This window comes from Schistocerca nitens, chromosome 5, assembly GCF_023898315.1.
Source record: "Schistocerca nitens isolate TAMUIC-IGC-003100 chromosome 5, iqSchNite1.1, whole genome shotgun sequence".
Classification (NCBI taxonomy): Eukaryota; Metazoa; Arthropoda; class Insecta; order Orthoptera; family Acrididae; genus Schistocerca; species Schistocerca nitens.
In genome coordinates this window covers 282,080,937-282,102,214 of record NC_064618.1, presented here as the reverse complement: position 1 = coordinate 282,102,214, position 21,278 = coordinate 282,080,937, and the positions used below count along the sequence as shown (strand labels likewise).

Genomic DNA, 21,278 nt, shown 5'->3' with positions numbered 1-21,278 from the left:
TAATGATGACGTAGCTCACGAAGTACACAGGTGGGTGTTAATATAGCGTTAGTGTGTGTTGTATGCCAAATAGATATAACAGTTAACTTACCAACCACAATCTTAGGCCCATGAGATAAATTATGTTCACATACATTTACATAGTTTGCTTACTATGACGCCTCAAAGAAAGTATTAAACTGTGAGCGAGGTGACGAAAGGTACGAATGGTTTTATTATTCACCCTTACAATGACTATGAGAATATGATTCACGAAATAGTATTTATTATAAAGCATCAAGTCTTAGTTATAGACGCTGCTTCAGCACGCAGTCTTTTTTTTTTTATCCATAGTTGTCAGCAACATATTGTCCGGAAACACGAATTGCTTCAAAGAAAGGTGTCACAATGCTGAGGATGTCGGATGCTGGAGGGTCGAAACCTGTGTCTCCGCCACCAAGCAGTTCATTGCCGAAGGAGAGGTTCACTCCGGGCACACCTTTCACCCAGTCGTTGCTCACGCCAGACGCTGCGTCTGTGAAAACATGGGTCGTCCAAACGTTTAGAAACACACATCTTTCTTATTATCCACACATATACGTCAGTCTACAAGAACAGAGAACGAAATCTTAGAAATTAAGAAAAAAACAACAAATTCTTAAAGATTAGAAGCCTCTTGGGATCGTCGGGTTCAACAATTAAGTGATAAATTGCCCTTCATTCGCAACTGCTTCTTGATCTACGCCTATATACATATTCCGTAAACCACTGCATACTATTAGTAATTTTTTTCACTCGCAAACAGAGAGCATCAACACGAAGGTAGGCATAAAGTTTAATTATCGGTTCAAAAAAATAAAGTTGCATTTTCTTTTTATTTGAAAGTACATGTCTGTACTCCTGGTACACTTTGAAATCCCCGCGTCATAGTGCTATAGCATGCCGCTAGAGCTGCAAAACAAAATGACATAGGGCTTTGATAAAGTGTATTATCGTTGCAATTCGTTTCTACATTACAGAGGTAACAACACTACAACAATCCATGCTGAGCTGGTGGCAGTACGCAGGAGGAATATTTTGATTGCCTGACTGGCTGGTAAAATGTGCTCCCTTCAGGCATATTTAGAGGAAGCAAGGAGAGAATTTATCAGGATCAAGGGAGACGGAGGAGAGGAGGATTGTCTGTAATTGGCAGTTGGTTAGAAGTCAGGGAGAAAGAGAACGCAGTATGATATTTTTATGACCAACACTAAAGACATGTATCAACCACTGCCACAGATAAGTGGAAAGGAGTCTCATGTAGGACTTGGAGCAGAAAATGTGCAGCACACTTCACCTGACAATGAACCCCTTCAGGGCAATCTTTAGTAAGGCTCATTTGAAATTGTTACGTAAACAGTTATGACAGGAAAACTATTAGCTGCTGATAACTTACCATGTGCATCAGGAGGGTGACAGAAAATGAGTGTCCGGGAGGTGCAGAAATCAGCCTTCTGTGGGATGTATGCATTACACTTCACAAAAGGGACATCGTCGACAGTCAAGAAATGTTCAAAACAAACCATTAACTTGGACCATCAACACCGAATGAAAAATGGCGCGCCAACGTGATGACAAAGGCTCGCACCATCAAGATCGAAGGCGAACTTCTTGGCAGTTTACAAACCGTGCAGGGTGGTCAGCTGGGTATCCGCTCTCTAAGAATGCACATAGAATCATACTGGTGTAACGGGGCGATGGAAACTGATGGCATGTGATGGCGTGCAACCGAATGCGAAACAGTTTGTCGTAGAGGTTATTGTGAAACTGGCTATCCTTTAGGGCGTAGCTGCAGATAGTGCGGTAATATGTTACAGGCACGGAAAAAGCAACCATCCAGAGTCTGAATTTGTTCGGTCGTTCCAGATAATATGAACTGCAATGCCAAACGCTTTTCAGAAGTGATATTTTGCTCTACAGCCTCATGATTTTTATACGAAGACCAGGAATCAAGAAAAAAGCATGTATTTTGACCAGCTATTGGCCAAACGCGCTGCTCTTACCGTAGCTGTAGTTCTCTTACGCCCATTTTCCCACTCTTTCTTACTGTGACGTAAATATCGCGTACTGCCCTTCCTATACTACGCACACTAAAAATAATCGTAGGGGGCAAATCACTTCCAACTTCACACAGCTCAGAAACAACGTTCCAGTCAATTTAACATCTAGATTAACAGTCGGCATTATTGAGGGCTGAATAACACTTAGGTGGTTTTTTGTTCTACTGATTTTTATTTGTATGAACTAGTTTTCGGCTTATTAGGCCATCTTCAGACAACTACTGGTTATTGTTTAGAAGGAGCTTGTGTTCTTACGAACCAAACATTCTGGACTAAGATACAAAGCAATACTAAGTAGTACAAAACTAATATCCTTTGATGTAAGCAGCTTACTAAAAAAACATACCTACACAAGAATGCCTTGATATTCTGACAGAACTATTATACAGAGCAGGTGTCAACCCAGTACAAGTAGAAGACAAAATTTGCCACCCAAACATGTCTGAAACAAAATTATTTCCAATTTGAAGGAACACTTTACAAGGAGCTAGGAGGATTGGCAGTAGGGTCCCCTCTCAGTCCCCTCTTAGCTGAAATATTCATAGAAAAGTTCAAAAAACAGTTCCTAGAAAATGAACCCCTCAGTAATAATATTAAATACTGGTACACATATGTAGATGATGTACTGTGTATGTGGACAGGTACCAACAGACAAACGAACACATTCCTAGAACCTCTAAATTCACAACATAAAAACATTAAACTCACGATGGAGCTAGGTAAAAAATCCATTAACTTTTTAGACCTTAACATAGATATCACCACTGATACACATACTTTCAAAACTTACAGAAAACCCACAACAACAGACACACTGATACCCTCATGTTCACAACACCCAATAACACACAAACATGCACCCTTTCATTCTATGGTGCATTGCCTCATATCAATACCAATGTCAAAACAAAATTTCCAAACAGAAGTAGACACAATTAAATATATTGCATATAACAATGGCTATAACACTGAATTAGTTGACAAAATCCTGCACAAGAAACAAAGAAGAAAAATCTTGCCCTACATGTATGCCCCTCTGCAATAGCAACCACACCAAAAACCAACTGGTGTACTGTTCCATATCTAGGTAAGCTATCAGACAAACTAGCCAAAACACAGAAGTTTCAAAACAATAAAAAATCATTTTATGTAAGACGCACTACAGCTAATCTCCTATTCAACAGCAAGGACAAAACAGATAAACTAAGAAACAGTGGGGTCTAGAAAATAACCTGCACTGACTGCAATAAACTGTACATTAGTCAAATGGGCTGGGCCATATCGCCGGCCGGAGTGGCCGAGCGGTTGTAGGCGCTACAGTCAGGATCCGCGTGAGACGCTGCGGTCACAGGTTCGAGTCCTGCCTCGGGCATGGATGTGTGTGATGTTCTTAGGTTAGTTAGGTTTAAGTAGTTCTAAGTTCTAGGGGACTGATGACCTCAGAAGTTAAGTCCCATAGTGCTCAGAGCCACTTGAACCATTTGGGCCATATCAACAAGGCTGACTGAACATGAACGCAGGTGGAGATCAAATAAGTCAGACTCCACCTTTGCTGAACATGTGCTCAAAGAAGGACACAAACATCTAACACACACAGAAGTGGTACATATAGCCAACAAAGGTAGAAAACTCAGCCTACTAGAAGCACTTGAAATTAGCAAAAATTTAGTGCTAAATCTCCAGCTGGTTCTATATGAACAATTACATCTGTGCACATCACCACTCTTAAACTTTACACAATACGGAAAACCTGCTATTAACCACTAAGTGTCCCAATAGTAAACAAATTCACACCCCAATATAATGTAATATCCCTTATGTGTTTACATTCCTAACTGTAACTCGACTGTAACAGTGTAATATTTGGTATTTATTAATGCACAATTTTTCTGATAACAAAATGTACCCCCAAAGAAAACATCGCTGTTGTACAACCAAAAATTAGTGTCCAGTGCAACTGTTCACAACAAATACCAAAAAACTTTGTGATTTTGTAATAATGAACATTCTAAGTAGTTCTAATTGTTGTCATATATGGTACTGAAAACCATAAAATGTAATTTAGTATGTTAAAGAACAGATTTACAGGACAAAAAGTCAAATGACCCGTTTGACAATTCCAAAGACAATACAACTAAAGATCGTATGTAAGTGCGTTGTATCATAGTCCAGAATGTTTGGTTCGTAAGAACACAAGCTCCTTGTAAACAATGGTCAGTAGTTACCTAAATATGGCCTAATAAGCCGAAAACTAGTTCATACAAATAAAAATCAGTAGAATAAAAAACCGTCTAAGTGTTATTCAACCCTCATTATGGAAATGTTCTATCGGGAACGACGGAAGAATCCATAAATAAGAAAGTCGGCATAATTGTGTACGAATGCGTTAAGACACTAATGCTAGTTGGTGTTGATACAACTCCCTTTGTACCTCTAATTTCCAGGGTTCCTTTCATATGCATTTGCTCTTCAGATCCGGAATTGTTGGAGCTGAAAACAAATTCCTTACTGAACTATGGAATACGTTTGATTACCTCATCTACAAATTTTCGGGCCGATTCCGCTGTTTGCTGTACGTCGTCAAGTTGCCGCTTTGTTTGAAATTTCGTTATCTTATGTCTTCCACTTCTGTAGCGCTGTTTGAAGTTAAGCAACTATCCAATGCATCTCGTGCACAGTTTGAGTACATAACGTAATAGGAGACTATCAGGCACATCTTATAAATTATATCGAGCATCCTTGAAAAGCGCAAACACCAATTTTTGTAACAAGTCTCTCTTACCGCCCTTTGATATCCGCAGTTTTTCTTATGCGCTAAACGGTCTCGTTGCTGCGGACTTATTCAAAATCTATTTACAATTTTTTTTTCTGTGCTGCGCATGATCTTCTATGTAGGTAATTATGTGTAGATCCCGCTCCTTGGACAGCGATGCTCCTTTACTACGTTTCACTGGGAACGGGATTTGTGACTCCCTGTCTGACAAGGATGATGAACTACATGGCTTGACATCAGCTTCCATATAACTTTTACTTGTTAAGCAGATACTGTCATCACTGTAATCCTCATGTACACTATCCGCACAATCGAGCGTATAGGAGACTCATCTTGCAGAAACGCTATCATTGCATATGCCACTTCTTTCTCACTCTGCGAAATTCCTTGGTTTCATTTCTGACGAAATGTCAACTTCGGTAACTGTTGTTGTACATATAAAGCAAATGTTTGCTTTGTTTATCGTTGCCATTACTCTGTTTTGTACCAAAACCACTTACACTGCAGCACTGTTATGAGTACGTCATCGACTACGCAGTTCAACTACACTCCGTAGCCCCATGCTGCGCTCACCACTGGATACCTCCAGTCCCACCCACTGTGGTAGACACACTGCCACAATGCCACAATGACTGCATCCGCTATCCACAATGTGACCACAGATACCGGCAGGGAAGAGTATGATCTTGGACTCTCGGACCATTACTGCCAAATGATAACAGTAAAATAGGACGAGGAGAAATATCCCCAACTATAGACTTATAAAATGTATTTCTCAGAGATCAAAATATAAGGTTTTTTCTAGAGAACTATCAAACAAAAGTTGAGGTAAAGTATACAGAAAAGCTAATGTAATTGTGAAATCAATACCAGTATACTAAAAAAACAAATTGATAATGGCGGGTATTACGAAGCCCTCACAACCCTTAAGTATCTTAGTTCCACAAAAGTCATCGTAATGAACCAGAGTTCTTAAATTTCTATCATAGATACAAAAAGATGTATAAGATACTGATAGCTGTAAAAAGTTATTTAATGATAAAATAGTATACGCTGCAAACATCAAATGCAAAGCAGTCTGTGATGTCATTAAACAGGAAACAGAGAGTGATAAACAAAACCATAATTAGGAAAGAGTGGGCCAATACCGACTGAGCAGGCCAAACCGACCCCTAGAAGATTAACTGTTAGGTGCAGCTATTGGGCGGCAACTTTATGAACCAGTGAAGAGTGAGCGATTATGAAAAGTTCAAGATTGGTTTCGTTTGTGTACTGGCCGTTGTTTGGATTGTGCGAATTTTTGAACTTTTAAACAGTGTCTTTTCCAAGTAAAAGAAGTTTGTCTATTGTTTTGAGAATTAGTACACCAGTCTGATTTACCATCAGTGAGTAAGTACGGTTGGTTGGTCGATTTGGGATTTCGGATGAGCGGACCAAGCAGCAAGGTCATCGTTACCATCGGAATGAAGTCGGCTGTGCCCTTTAAAAGCATCCATCCCGGCATTTGCCTGAAGCGAATTAGGGAAACCACGGAAAATCTAGATCAGGATGGCTGGACGACGGTTTGAACCGTCTTTCTCCCAAATGCCAGTCTAGTGTGTTAACCACTGCACCACCTCGCTCGGTGAGTAAGTGTCATTATTCAGTACGTATAGTTGTAGTTTTGTAGTAAACGTAGCCTAGCAACTGTTGCTCAATAACCTGAAATCACCATATTTGTTTCGTTGTGTACTGCGGGGCAAATCCGTAAATCGAAGATCGGTTTTGCCCTACAATGTTAAAACTACTCAGTTCAGTGTTCCATTGTACTTCATAAAATAGTTAAAACTCCGAATTAGTAATATCAAGCGTTTCATTAAATGTACTCTAAATCGGGATGGAAGTTAGCATGAAATAAAAAGGCTTTGCCCAAATTTTTACTATTTACTTAACACAAAAATTGTTTTACTTGTTACACAAAAAAATTAAAACCGCAGGAAATTGGTATTTTTAGCTGGGCCTCAGGCGAGTTTCTATTTCAAGTAAAAAGTTCTCTTCAAATTAGCAAAACCACTTCTTTAATTTTTGAATACTAACGGCAAACAACACTGTGTATTTTTTATGTTCCTAAAACTAACGCACCTGCAGGTTCGTTTCAGATGTGGTGAGGAACTACTCGGTGAGGAACAACTCGGCAGGGTTGATCACAAGAAGGAACGAAGGAGGCAGTAAATGTGGTTCTTGAAGGATGGTTGGGATACACTGCAGCATCTGAATCTTTCAGAATACCTCGAACAACCATGACTGTCCGGGTGAAAAACGTGCGAAAAAATGAAATGATGCCCGGCCTGGCTTTTGAAAAGCGATTAGGCCCCCATGATACTGTGTTTTCTGAAGCTTAAGAAGAGGAAATAGTTGAGCACGTCTTACTTATGAGAGAGACTCTTTGGCCTTACAATTTCTAATCTACGTCAACTGGCATTTGATTTAGCAAACAAAAATATCATAAATTATACTTTCAACAGAGTAGAATACATGGAATGTAAAGACTGTTCCTACGGTTTCGTTAACCGACATCCTGAATTAAAACTAAGGCCGGCCGAAGTGGCCGTGCGGTTAAAGGCGCTGCAGTCTGGAACCGCAAGACCGCTACGGTCGCAGGTTCGAATCCTGCCTCGGGCATGGATGTTTGTGATGTCCTTAGGTTAGTTAGGTTTAACTAGTTCTAAGTTCTAGGGGACTAATGACCTCAGCAGTTGAGTCCCATAGTGCTCAGAGCCATTTGAACCATTTTTAAAACTAAGGTCACAGAGCATACATCTTTAGCTCGAGTTAAAGGTTTTAATAGAGCTGACATTGGGAAATTTTTTGAACTTTTGGCGTCAATCTACACTAAGTACAAAATTAAACCAAACGATGTGTACAGTGTGGATGAGACTGGGATTCTCATAGTTCCAGACAAACCTTGAAAGGTGTGAGTAAAGCTGTAGAAAACCTAAAAAATGAAAAGTCTTTACACTCAACTTTCAATGGGACAGAGTCTGCAACTGCGACGAATTTACTGAAAGATTTCATGATGCCTTCAGCTGCCATTCTCTTTATTTCATGTGCGATTGTACAGTTTCGGCCTTAGGCGATTTTCAAGTATTTTATGGATGTTTTTTTAGTAGTAAATTATGCCATGTATGTCGTTGCTTCTATGACTCCATGTTATTCTCATAAATGAATCCGAGATGTTTTACGCTATTTTAGGAGCACGTTACATTCGAAGAGTTGTTGCAAAGTCTGTAGACTTAGATGCAGCACGTATGTGTGTGCTGAAGGCAGAGTATACAAGCTCTTTTAAGAAAAATAGTAAATAAGTCATTCGCATCACCCAAAATTTGTCAGAGTATTTAAAACAGGCAAGAAGTGATCGTCTGCTAGCAAGCTAATGTTGAAGACTTAGAAAACTACGACCCATTTCCCTGCTGTTATCATTCTCGAAAATAACAGACTCATTTATAAAAGAATACTATAATAAATACAGCGTTCTACGTGAATCACAGTTTGGTTACCAAAGTGATACAAGTACAGAACCAACTGAAATAGGATTCACAAAAGCGATACTTGATGCTCTTCTCAAAGGTAAGTGTGTCACAGGCATATTTATAGGTGTTCTTATGGCTCTTCATATCGTTAACCACAAGATTCTATTACAAGTAAGAGATGCAGCTAACAAGCGGTACTGACTAAACCTATCAGATAGATACATAGAGTAGAAATAACACATACCTCAAATAAGCTAAACATTTAGTGAAAGACTTAACAGAAGCAAAATATATTAATATGAGTTCCTGAGGGTAGCATATTAGGAGCAATACTGTTCTTAATATACAGCAACGATTTTTCCAACACTGCCAGTGTGGATGAAAAATTCTATTTCCTGATGACAGCAATAAAATTGTCACTGAGAAAATAAGAGAAGCCCTCGCAGTGAAAGCAAGTGGAAACCTCAAGGGAGGTTACAATTAGTCAATATACAACGAAGTGACATTGAACAAAAAGAAAGTAAGTGCCATGAAATTCATTTTTAAGAAGGAAAATAACACTGTTAAGTTAAAAGTAATGGCATATCTATATAGTGTGTAACAAACACAAAATTTGTAGGAGCGAACGTTTATTCTTAGTAGAAAAGATGTGAATACAAGGAGATATTTGCTAACAGAATGTCATCAACATTATATGCCCTTAGATTCCTCTCATCAGTGTGTAAGGGGCAGCGGCTTTTAGTTGCATACTGTTCACATATATGCTCAGTTCTTCGCTATGGAATTCTATTCTGGAGAACAAATGTGCGAAATATGAATACAGTTTTCAAAGAAAGGTCCATAATAATAAGAACCAAAACTGGTAGTCGAGCACATTGTAAGGATCTGTTCGAAACGCTGTGGGTTTTAGCTACACCCACACAGGCGAGTAAATTTACCACTTAGTTGTGCACATCAAAACAACATGGACAAATGTTGCACAAACAGCTTTGTGCATGTCCATGGAACAAGATCTAGACTAAACTTACATTTTAGTAAGAGACAATACACATAACACTCTTTCTACCAAGAAATAAAACTGTGCAATAAATTGCATAAATTGATCAAAGGTATTACTGAAAGTCCTCATTGAAAATGTTACCTGTACGTGTTAAGAAAGACGTTCTATAAAGTGCAGGGCTAGTCGGACAACACAGAGCAGGGTCTTGACAAATAATGTAGCATAAATAAAAGATAATAAAGACAATCAAACGTCTATAATTTCACATGACACTTTCATATTGATAAGGTTCTGGCGGAAATTGTTTGGGTATCTCAGTCGGTAGGGCACTTGCACTTGCCCGTGAAAAGCATAGGTCCAGACTTCGAATTTCGGTCCGGCGCACACTTTTAATCTGCCGGGAACTATCAATTTCACATTGTGTTTTTTTTTCTTCTTTTTCCTTTTTTAGAAAACATCATTCCGAAGGCTATGGAATGTACAATAATAAGTCCTTCTCCCCATTCTGCCCTCACCATTGTCTTTATGGAGGGATGCTGACATGGAGGATTGTAAAATATAAATGGGAGGGCAGGCTTTCATGATAGGTCATCAACTATTCAGGATGAATTTTCACACTGCAGCGGAGTGCTCGCTGATCTGAAACTTCCTGGCAGACTAAAACTGCCTTTCGCAGGCAAGTGCTTTACCGATTATTTTTTTCTTTTTTGTCATTTATTTTTCTCTTGTTTCTGTTAAACTTAAGAGGGGAGTTCAATATGTAATGCGACATATTTTGTCTCGACCAATTTCTGTTGAAAAACACTGAATTTATTTTGGGATATCATGAAATATTCTCGCTTCAGCCCCTACATATTCATGAGTTCCTGTCAGTAGAGATATCATACATAACCTTCAAAATGGAGTCTGTAACTGAGGTGTGTTTCAAGCACAGAGCTGTCATGGTGTTTCTTTTGGCGAGAAACCAGAGCATGACAGATATTCATAGGCACTTGCAGGTTGTCCACAGAGACCTAGCAGTGAACAAAAGCACTGTGAGTCATTGGGCGAGGCGTCTGACATCATCGCAACAAGGTCGTGCAAAACTTGTTCTATCTCCCGCATTCCGACCAGCTACAGAAAGCTGCGACTCCTGCAGTGTTGGAACCTGCGATAATTCGCCCCTCATAAAATAACACAGTTCTTAATGGAAAGGAAAAGTAAAGACTTCTTTTCAAAAGACAGACATGATACCTCTGCGCCGTGCGCACACCCTCATATCGATTCTAGTAGTCATGCGTTTGGTTGCATTGCTAAGCTATGGTTCCTGCGAATACTGTGGTGGCGCTTTTGCAGCGACGCAAGGGTGATTTAAGCGGGCGCACAGATCGCAGCTGAGCAGACTGATCAGGTGGCCAATGGCTGGAGTTAGCTGTTGGATGGAGCTGTGCTTGGAATCGTGGCAATCGTGGCTTGTGGCTGGATGTCGTGCAAGGCTTCCAGTGCTTGCATCACTAGTGTTGACTTCACGGATCGCGGCTTCACCTACTATCTGCGAGGTGACGAAGCCACACAATGCAGGTTGTTTTGGCGAGCTTCCTGCTGCCTTGGTTGGTGGACTTGGTGACATACATTGTCTGACTTTGGTCTAATGCAGGAACCATAGTGAGCTCCATATTTGGTGAACATTCATGCGTTCGTGACTGCACGCGGTACTGACTTGACTTATGTACTGTCACCATCCTTGGCCTATCATTCTACAGACCGTAAGCTGGCCGAAGCATTGAGGGCTGATTAGCATCCTGAATGTCATTAGGCCTAATACCCATTTGACTGTAAATCTCACTTTGCACTATTGGTGTGTGTATTAGCAAATTTAAGTATTTCGTATTCCGGAAGGAGTCGACATAGGAGAAATAGGGGATTCAGTATTAGACTCAGAATGTCGGAGAAACATCATCCACACAATTCCAAAGACTGCAAGAACCAGTAAGTGCGAGAAGCGTCACACAATCAGCTTAACAGCTCACGCATCCAAGCTGGTGACAAGAATAATATACAGAAGAATGGTAAAGAAAACTGAGGATGTGTTAGATAATGAACAGTTTGGCTTTAGGAAAGGTAAAGGCACCAGAGAGGCAGTCCTGACATTGCTGTTGATAATGGAAGCAAGGTCGAAGAGAAATCAAGCCACGTTCGTACGATCTGTCGACACGAAAAAAGCGTTTGTAAATGTAAAATGGTGCAAGATGTTCTAAAGTGTCAGAAAAATAGTGGTAAGCTATAGGGAAAGACGGGTAATACACAATGTGTACAAGAACCAAGAGGAAATAATAAGAGTGGGCGAAGAAGAACGAAGTGCTTGGATTAAAAATTGTGTAAGACAACCATGTTGTCTTTCGTTCCTTCTGTTCGATCTGTACATCGAACAATCAATGACGGAAAAAAAAGGAAGATTCAAGAGTGAACTTAAATTTGAAGGTGAAACATCAATGATAAGATTCGGTTATGACATTGCTTTCCTCACCGGAAGTGAAGAAAAATTACAGGACCTGCTGAATGGAAGGAACAGTATAATGAGTACAGGAAACAGACTGACAGTAAATCGAAGAAAGACTAAAGTAATGAGAAGCAGCAGAAACAAGGACAGCGGGAAACTTCACATAAGAACTGTTGATCACAAATTAGATGAAGTTAAGGAATTCTACTACCTAGGCAGCAAAATAACCCATGACGGTCGGAGCAAGAGGGTCATCAAAAGCAGACTAGCACTGGCTAAAACGGCATTCCTGGCCAAGGAAAGTCTACTGGTATCAAACATAAGTCTTAATTGGAGGAAAAAGTTTCTGAAAATGTACATTTGGATCAAAGCATTGGATGGTAGTGAGACACGAGCTGTTGGAAAACCGGAAAAAAAGAAAATCGAAGCACTCGAGATGTGGTGCTACAGACCAATGTTGAAAATTACGTGGTCTGATAAAGAAAGGAATGAGGAGGTTCTGCGCAGAATCGGAGTGAAAAGGAATATATGAAAAACCAACAAGAAGAGGGAATAGGATAGTAAGACATCCGTTAAGACATCAGGGAATAACTTCCATGACACTGGAGGAAACTGTAGAAGTTAAAAACTGTACAGGAAGACAAAGACTGGAATACACCCAGAAAATAACTGAAGGCGCAGGTTGCAGTTGATACTCTGAGATGAAGAGGTGGCCTAATAAAAAAATTCGTGGCAGGCCACATCAAACCAGTCAGTAGACTGATGACTCAAAACAAATTCAGGAAGTTAGATATTTCCACTGACGTTTAACATTTCTGATGTATTTCCGCGGTGTTTTAGGGAGGCGTGGGCGGGCTTTCACTTCCTATCTGACATACGTTCTGTAATGTGTGTTTTAGAATATATACTGCTTCTGTTCTGTGTTCACGAAAGCAGGCAGTAACGGCTTTTCCTAATTTAGAACTTTGCACTCTACTGTAATGGTCTCTTCTGTCGATTTTCAGCAAGTCAAAATTTTATTTAATTGTAACTTGCGGTGTTGGTGCTATATTTGTTAATCAAACAATAAGCTTCAGCGAATTCGAATATTTTCTTTGGTTTGGGATCTGTGGCCCAAAATCGACTTCCGTTGCATTTTCACATCTCACTGTTGTATTTAAGGAGGCTGTATATGGTTTGTTAATCGCTTGCTATGTAAATCTAATTTGTATTCTGTGTGTTGTATAATCTGTTCTGAACAGAACAATTGCTTGCGCTCCTCAAAGGAAAGATTTTGTTAATAAGAGAAAAAGTTCAAGTTCTGTTACAAAATTCTGGTCCATCCGCTTCACGGATATGCTGTAACAAATCATAAGTATGCTGTCTTTTCTTAATCCGGCCAACGCTGTTGCATGGCCGGACTTGGAAGTGTTTCAATGGCGTGAGTTCCCCACAGAACAGCTGGCTTCTCTTAGTACCCTTCTGGGAACAAGCTACTTAAAGTGTCGGCGGGAAGCAGCATTTTACAGTAGTAGTATGAGCGTCAGCAAGAAATTTCCGATATCAGTGTGTACTTTCTGCTAGATTTGCCGAAACTTCTGCATATGAAAAGAATGTGGCGGGGCTATAAAAAGCTCACGAAAAATCGGAGTCTTTCGGTGGCTCTGATAGGGTGTAGGAGGCGAATTGCGACCTCTGGCCAGAGGTGGTGTGAAGTTGTATTTTGGAAGTTCGTGGTCAGAAGTCAGTAAGGTTTTTTTCTGTGTATGGAAGGTTCCTAAAGTGTTGTGAAGTAATGGGTGTTTCAAAAATGACCGGTATATTTGAAACGGCAATAAAAACTAAACGAGCAGCGATAGAAATACACCGTTTGTTGCAATATGCTTGGGACAACAGTACATTTTCAGGCGGACAAACTTTCGAAATTACAGTAGTTACAATTTTCAACAACAGATGGCGCTGCAAGTGATGTGAAAGATATAGAAGACAACGCAGTCTGTGGGTGCGCCATTCTGTACGTCGTCTTTCTGCTGTAAGCGTGTGCTGTTCACAACGTGCAAGTGTGCTGTAGACAACATGGTTTATTCCTTAGAACAGAGGATTTTTCTGGTGATGGAATTCCACCGCCTAGAACACAGTGTTGTTGCAACAAGATGTAGTTTTCAACGGAGGTTTAATGTAACCAAAGGACCGAAAAGCGATACAATAAAGGATCTGTTTGAAAAATTTCAACGGACTGGGAACGTGACGGATGAACGTGCTGGAAAGGTAGGGCGACCGCGTACGGCAACCACAGAGGGCAACGCGCAGCTAGTGCAGCAGGTGATCCAACAGCGGCCTCGGGTTTCCGTTCGCCGTGTTGCAGCTGCGGTCCAAATGACGCCAACGTCCACGTATCGTCTCATGCGCCAGAGTTTACACCTCTATCCGTACAAAATTCAAATGCGGCAACCCCTCAGCGCCGCTACCATTGCTGCACGAGAGACATTCGCTAACGATATAGTGCACAGGATTGATGACGGCGATATGCATGTGGGCAGCATTTGGTTTACTCACGAAGCTTATTTTTACCTGGACGGCTTCGTCAATAAACAGAACTGGCGCATATGGGGAACCGAAAAGCCCCATGTTGCAGTCCCATCGTCCCTGCATCCTCAAAAAGTACTGGTCTGGGCCGCCATGTCTTCCAAAGGAATCATTGGCCCATTTTTCAGATCCGAAACGATTACTGCATCACGCTATCTGGACATTCTTCGTGAATTTGTGGCGGTACAAACTGCCTTAGACGACACTGCGAACACCTCGTGGTTTATGCAAGATGGTGCCCGGCCACATCGCACGGCCGACGTCTTTAATTTCCTGAATGAATATTTCGATGATCGTGTGATTGCTTTGGGCTATCCGAAACATACAGGAGGCGGCGTGGATTGGCCTCCCTATTCGCCAGACATGAACCCCTGTGACTTCTTTCTGTGGGGACACCTGAAAGACCAGGTGTACCGCCAAAATCCAGAAACAATTGAACAGCTGAAACAGTACATCTCATCTGCATGTGAAGCCATTCCGCCAGACACGTTGTCAAAGGTTTCGGGTAATTTCATTCAGAGACTACGCCATATTATTGCTACGCATGGTGGATATGTGGAAAATATCGTACTATAGAGTTTCCCAGACCGCAGCGCCATCTGTTGTTGAAAATTGTAACTACTGTAATTTCGAAAATTGGTCTGCCTGAAAATGTACTGTTGTCCCAAGCATATTGCAACAAACGGTGTATTTCTATCGCTGCTCGTTTAGTTTTTATTGCCGTTTCAAATATACCGGTCATTTTTGAAACACCCTGTATGTTCCCTTGCGCGGGCGTGGGAAACATCTCAGTCTATTGACTGTTTTGGCGGTGGATGTTGATGGTGGCGACCGTACACAGACTTTTTACGAATAGGTTGCCTAAAAGAGTGTGGAGCAACTGGTTGGCTGCAGGCATAGTGTATCGAACAAAGCGAGGGTTATCAGAAGAAGAATAAATTGAGATTTTCTCCAATAAAAATTAAAAGTGTGGATGTTCTCGTGTACGTACTAACCCATTGTGACTACAGACTGTATTCCTGTGTTGTTTGCAGAAGAGACGGGAGAACCCAACTGGTGATGGTGTGGTGACGGATTTCAGTGTTCGTTGTCCAGTCCAGTGGTCGGACTTGTGTGCTTTTGAAGGTAGTCAGATGGATTCAGAGGATTGAATAGTGGTATAGAGGAAGAGAGCGTTTTAACCCTGTCTATTGGGTCTAAGCGAGACTGAGGACCCTAATGTGGCTTTATAGCGTAGGTGCAACAGGACCTAAAATTATACAGGTCCGCCGACAAAGGTGTGGGAGGGAGTCTACGGAGCAATACTGTGGAGACGGCTGCTTCTGAGCTCCACCAGACGCTACGGAAACTGACGATGAGGGACGTTTCAATAACTTATTTTTCTCTAAAATATTTTTAACAACATTCTGCTCTGTCTGCTTCACAGACGTGTCTAATTTCTTGTTATTTTCAAATTTTGTACATTAATGGTTTCACTCATATGCCTTGATAAATTTTGAACAAACTGCTGCGTCTGCATCACAGAATAGCGCTCTTTCTTACTTTTGAAAATTATATCGCATTTACTGTTTAAATATCTGCTTCATAGACGTGCTTACCGCTTTTAAATCTTAGCCATCTTTTACTCTTTAGTAAGGTAAGTGTTGCAGAAATCTTTGTTGAATTCTAGTAAATTTATCAAAACTTACGGATTGGCTTTCAGTCTGCTGATCCTTATAATCAAAAGTTTGTCCATTGTGGCGAATAAATTTTATTTGTTTTGATACTTGTAAGGTAGCCTTATGTCGTAAATAAACATTTTTTAGAAGTATTTCAATAGATGAGATGTTTTATAATAGCGAAGATGAACAAGTGCTCATAGCTCAAAAGGTATGCATTTTAGAGATCATGTTTACTGGCCATTTGTTTCTTGTTTTGGTCTGTTGCAGCCACCTGTGAAAGTTGCCACCCTACAATATTAGTAACAACAGTACCGGCAAATGCAATCCACAGTCAGAGATATGCGAACGATTTTCTCTTATAACATTCAACTCATTCGTTTCCAGACCAGTTTCACTTTGAAATTTATACATTTATCCTTCTCCATCACCCATGATGGTTCGTAACATCGTCGTGGTATCATCTTGTACACGGGACAAAGCACCTAAAACTAAGAGGCACAATTCCGATGTCACCTGTTCATATAATCTGATAATGTCTTGGCAATAAGTCGAAATCTGCAATGTGAGCTGAGGCTAAAAAATGTAACTTAAAAGACTTACAAGACATTCACTGCGTTATGCTAAGATAATATGCCAGGTCCGTGTAGTACACGACTTCACACGAGCTAGTCGTGCACGGAGTTTCAACCTGAAAGTAGTAGCCAAATAGCGAGAGAAGCGATACAAGGAATAATACTGTCTCGCAAGTAGCTCCAGTTTCCTCAAAACAATGCTCTTTAAAAATGAGAGCAGCAGGATAACTCACACATGACGTTGTAGATGCTGCCAATGGTGTAGTTAGGCCCTCCCGCTGCCTCCTGGGCTTCAATTGCTTCTTGTCTCAAGGCGTCCGATACAAGGAAGGAAAGGAATTTATCATCTCAACTTACAATACATTAAAGCAGTTAGTACTTGAAGGGAATGTTCAGTTCAGCTTACCAGAGTTTCCCAGTCGTCAGGCAATTCGCTAGTGTAGCCCCAGGGGTAAAGCATGTACTGGAAAGAAATTACACATTCATTATTTATCTCCACTGAAAACACAGAGTGTATTAAGACTCGTAAACTACTTTAAAACAAAAGTAGTATGCAAGATACAATTAAATGCATGACATTTCTCTATACGCAACATGTAATTTCGTCTGAGCAGCCTGAAAATGAACATTTTCTGAATCTAATTCCAGCTATTAGCATGCGGTTCGTCCCACATATAACGACGGCAGTCACTAATAACACCTAATATATCTTCTGTAACTTATACTCTCTCTCACATACACACGACTACTAAAGTGTAAAAAAGTTACTTTCACAAAGTTGACAATACAACCTGCACAGAGAGCAAATGAATGAATTAAAACACTGTGCTGAGTGCAGAATACGTGAAACTACAGTATTTTTTCTTCTTACGAAGTTTAGAAGAGTGAACTGGAAAAAAAAACACAAATGGAGCGTAAGATAACAGAATGAATGACTGCGACATCATTTTCAAGGTCTTGTTCAGCACTAATAACGAAAACTACACAGTTTGATGTTAGTGTTTTCGTTAACAAACTTTATTGAGAAGGCTTTTTTTATAAAGCCAATGCAGAAGGTGCCATCTATTGACAATCTAATTTTACTTTTATGCACAACAGTGACTGGAGTTGTTTACTTTCTTTAAGCAAGCAATCGTACTGCTCACTTAAAGTGAAATCAGCGATCACCAACACAGGTAAGCACCGTTTACCTTTATATCTTAAATATTGTTTTCTAATTCTCTATTCATTTACAGCGTTTGCAACGTCACGTTACACGTATCCTGACCTCTGTACCATTAATCTACATATTCATTTTTATAACTTAATTCTTCATTACTTTATAGGGTCTGCAACATTATGTTACTTACACGTCTCCTAACCTCAATACCATTAATCCGTATCAAAATTGCGAAATACTTTTACTGTAGTCACGATAGTTTTTTACCACTATATTCAATGCTACAGAAATCAATGAACAAAATATTTCTAAATTGCATCCAATGGAATTCTACGTCAAAAAATTATGATTGTACAACATATAATGTATATGTCGTTTCCAACTCGTTACCTGGAGCGACAATGGCTAACCTCAGTTCTGATTCCGTCTACTCGAAGAAATAAATAATATTCATTTGTACCACACAGAATTTTTGAACTCTTTCAGTTCGTCCGGTTTATCACCTTATCATCTGCTTTGAAAGAAAAATACTGGTATTTTGTTAAATTGAATTCTTAACGCTAATCTGAGATTTACTAATGTTGTAAGATTAGTGGTAACTCACATATGCAAGTACCTCATGACTTTTAAACTCATTGACTCTGATAAACTGTGCTCATACTCCACATTAACCTCATACCTCATGATCCAGCCATGCCTTTCCTTATGATAAGACAATTCACCACAGAAGTAGCTTTGGCAATGACCATTGATAATGCATAAGGTCAAACACTTCAAAAGGCAGGATTCTATTTACCAGGCCTTCTTTTGCGTGGACAGTTATAAGCGGTTTTTTCATCACATTCAGTGATGTTTATGTTTATGCTAAACACATATGGAGTCAAAAAGTAAACGAAGATCACATTATAACTGCTACCATTCTTTTCAAATAAATTTTTTAAAATAAATAAGTTTAAAAAATTAATCTGACGCAGATAGTATTGCTTTTTATATGTTTTACAATTAAACATATTGTACATAATGATGCCTACTTTTTGCAGTGAGATTAATATTTTTCACTTCTGTTCAGAATATAATATGTTTTATTAATAAATACTCGCATTTGCTTATTTCTCCATTACTACATTGCCTATCAGTGATTGATCAGGAAAGAGCTCGAATTATTTGCTTGGGTAACTAGTTTATAATTATTATGTTTATCATGTGGATAAGAAAAATTTGTCTGTTCGTCCTATGCACCAGTGCTCTATAACACAAAGAACATTATTTAATTATGCATGTTCTGTTAGGAGATCTGTAGTGTTTCCTGGCGGCACATTTAAAGTATCTAAATATATACGAAGATATGGTTGTGATTTATGCTTTACTTTCTATTTTCTATTCCTTACGTGTGTCCATTGGTTCTTCTGTAGGTACTTCATGCACACACTACAGATTTCCATTTGGCAGTTCCTCACGTTTATCAGTGATCTCTCACCAATAGTCTAACAATACAGTAGTGGAATTCTTCGCATATTTGTGCGCAGTATGTTAAATTTGTTCACTCTTTGAGAGAACAGCTAGTGTCAACCTTGAATTCTATAGCTGTCAGATAGTAAAAAACGGATTGTAATACACATGCAACAGCACATTATTGAACAGCTTCAAAACGTCGCTGAGAATAATATTATTACAACCAACAACTACAGACAGCAATAATGGTTTACTCAAAGTTGACTTATCTCTTTCTACAAGGTGAGTGCATGTACTGATGAAGGCAATAAAGCCGAAATAAGCTTATTGTCACGATGGGTAAAATATTCAATATTAAGGTAATCAGCTTAAGGTCGTAAGAAAGTTGAGACATCGTTTCTTGGCGAGAGGAACTGAAATATTTGTGTGACGAGTTAGATGCCGCTATACAGTGTCTGATCAGCTAACAGTAAGCGATATTGGAGCGTTACGAGGCTAGTGAGCTAAGTAAGCATCTTGACCCTTGAACGGTAGAGGCACCAGCGCCGACAAGTATACGACGGCAAAGTACGGCGGACGTCATGCGGTTGCCGCATGACGATCGCAATCGACACAGTCATCATGGGACACTCCAGAAGGTTGGCGCAGTGTGCAACGGCTCCTTATAAATAAGCCAACCACCGACTGGAGTGGAGAGCAGATCGACAGTTGTTTGGGACACCACCTCCGTATCGCTCGGGGTCAAGGGCTGGACTTGTATTATTTGGAACAGGCAGTTCTTAGAAAGATTCACTAGCCTCCGCCGTAGTAGAACTTGTACTTTGAAGACAACAGTAGTACAATCTAATACAATCACTTCTGCATACTTGTAAATAGTCCCTTATACATAGGGAATGTCACAGGAGGCACTTCCACGGAGTGTATTCCTTCCTACCAGTACATGATTTACATCCAGTTCCCGAGCGAATCCTACCGAGTTCCGTGCTCTACACCACTCAATAGTCTACTTTCAGCCCGGTCCACAAGCCGTTCCTCATCGATCTCTTCGAACGAGGTAAGTCTCCCTGTCGCTCTTTGCGCGTGTCTTTCTAACTCCCTCTCAGCGCACGATATTATAAACCAAAATGAAATACCAAGCAGCATACTGTTTTCCAGTTCTCTACATAATGTCATACTGTGACATAACATATCCTAAAGGTCCCACAATAGAGAAACACCGAAATATCATTACATTTCCTCTCAAGCAGTAAAATTCCTCCTTCCCTTCTGGATGGTTCACTTTCTTTGTCAGGCGATGTATTTAAATGAAGAAAGGTCAGATAAATATCCAATACTGACTTTGAAAATGTGTGCTACAATTCGATGTTTGTGTGTATAAGGACCTATCCAAATACGAAAATGGTTCAGATGGCTCTGAGCACATTTGAGGTTATCAGTGCCCTAGAACTTAGAACTACTTAAACCTAACTAACCTAAGGACATCACACACATTCATGCCCGAGGCAGGATTCGAACCTGCGACCGTAGCAGTCGCACGGTTCCAGACTGAAGCGCCTAGAACCGCTCGGCCACAACGGCTGGCTATCCAAATACGACGTGTGATACTAGACTACTAGCCATACTAAGGACAGTTCAGGATTTTTGTTAGAAACTTTTCGTACGCCCGCGCTATAGTCCCGACCTCGCACCCAGCAAATATTAGATTTTGTTGCACGTTAAACAATGGTTTTAAAATGACGAGCGCCTTCTGTACCGAGGGATTGAAGAAGATATTGAAACCTTATGATAAGTGATGTGCGGATACTTTAAAAAGATTTGTAGCTAACTGAAATCTCAAATAAAATCTTTTTCTAATGAATGAATTTTTTATCTTGACCGAAAGATGCTAACTTTTCGAATACACGTCATATATTAGTTAAACCAGGATCAATCACAGAGCTTTGCCTTTCATGGAAAAAGCTTTACGAGTGGTGTCTGCATAATCGATTGAACAAAATTTTGAGATAGAGAGAAATTTGAGACTCAGCCCA

At 40.0% G+C, this 21,278-nt stretch overlaps 1 protein-coding gene across 1 annotated transcript in view; it reads right to left on the bottom strand.

Annotated features, from left to right (window-relative positions):
* Positions 1-323: 323 nt before the first annotated feature.
* LOC126260390 (carboxypeptidase B-like) overlaps positions 324-21,278 on the bottom strand; it is a 98,793-nt gene continuing 77,838 nt past the window's right edge. Inside the window, exons 8-10 of the mRNA XM_049957717.1 lie at positions 17,045-17,100; positions 16,871-16,956; positions 324-514 (exon numbers count right to left, since the gene is read on the bottom strand). Coding sequence (XP_049813674.1) covers positions 324-514; positions 16,871-16,956; positions 17,045-17,100 — 333 coding nt within the window. The remainder of the gene's footprint in view (positions 515-16,870; positions 16,957-17,044; positions 17,101-21,278) is intronic.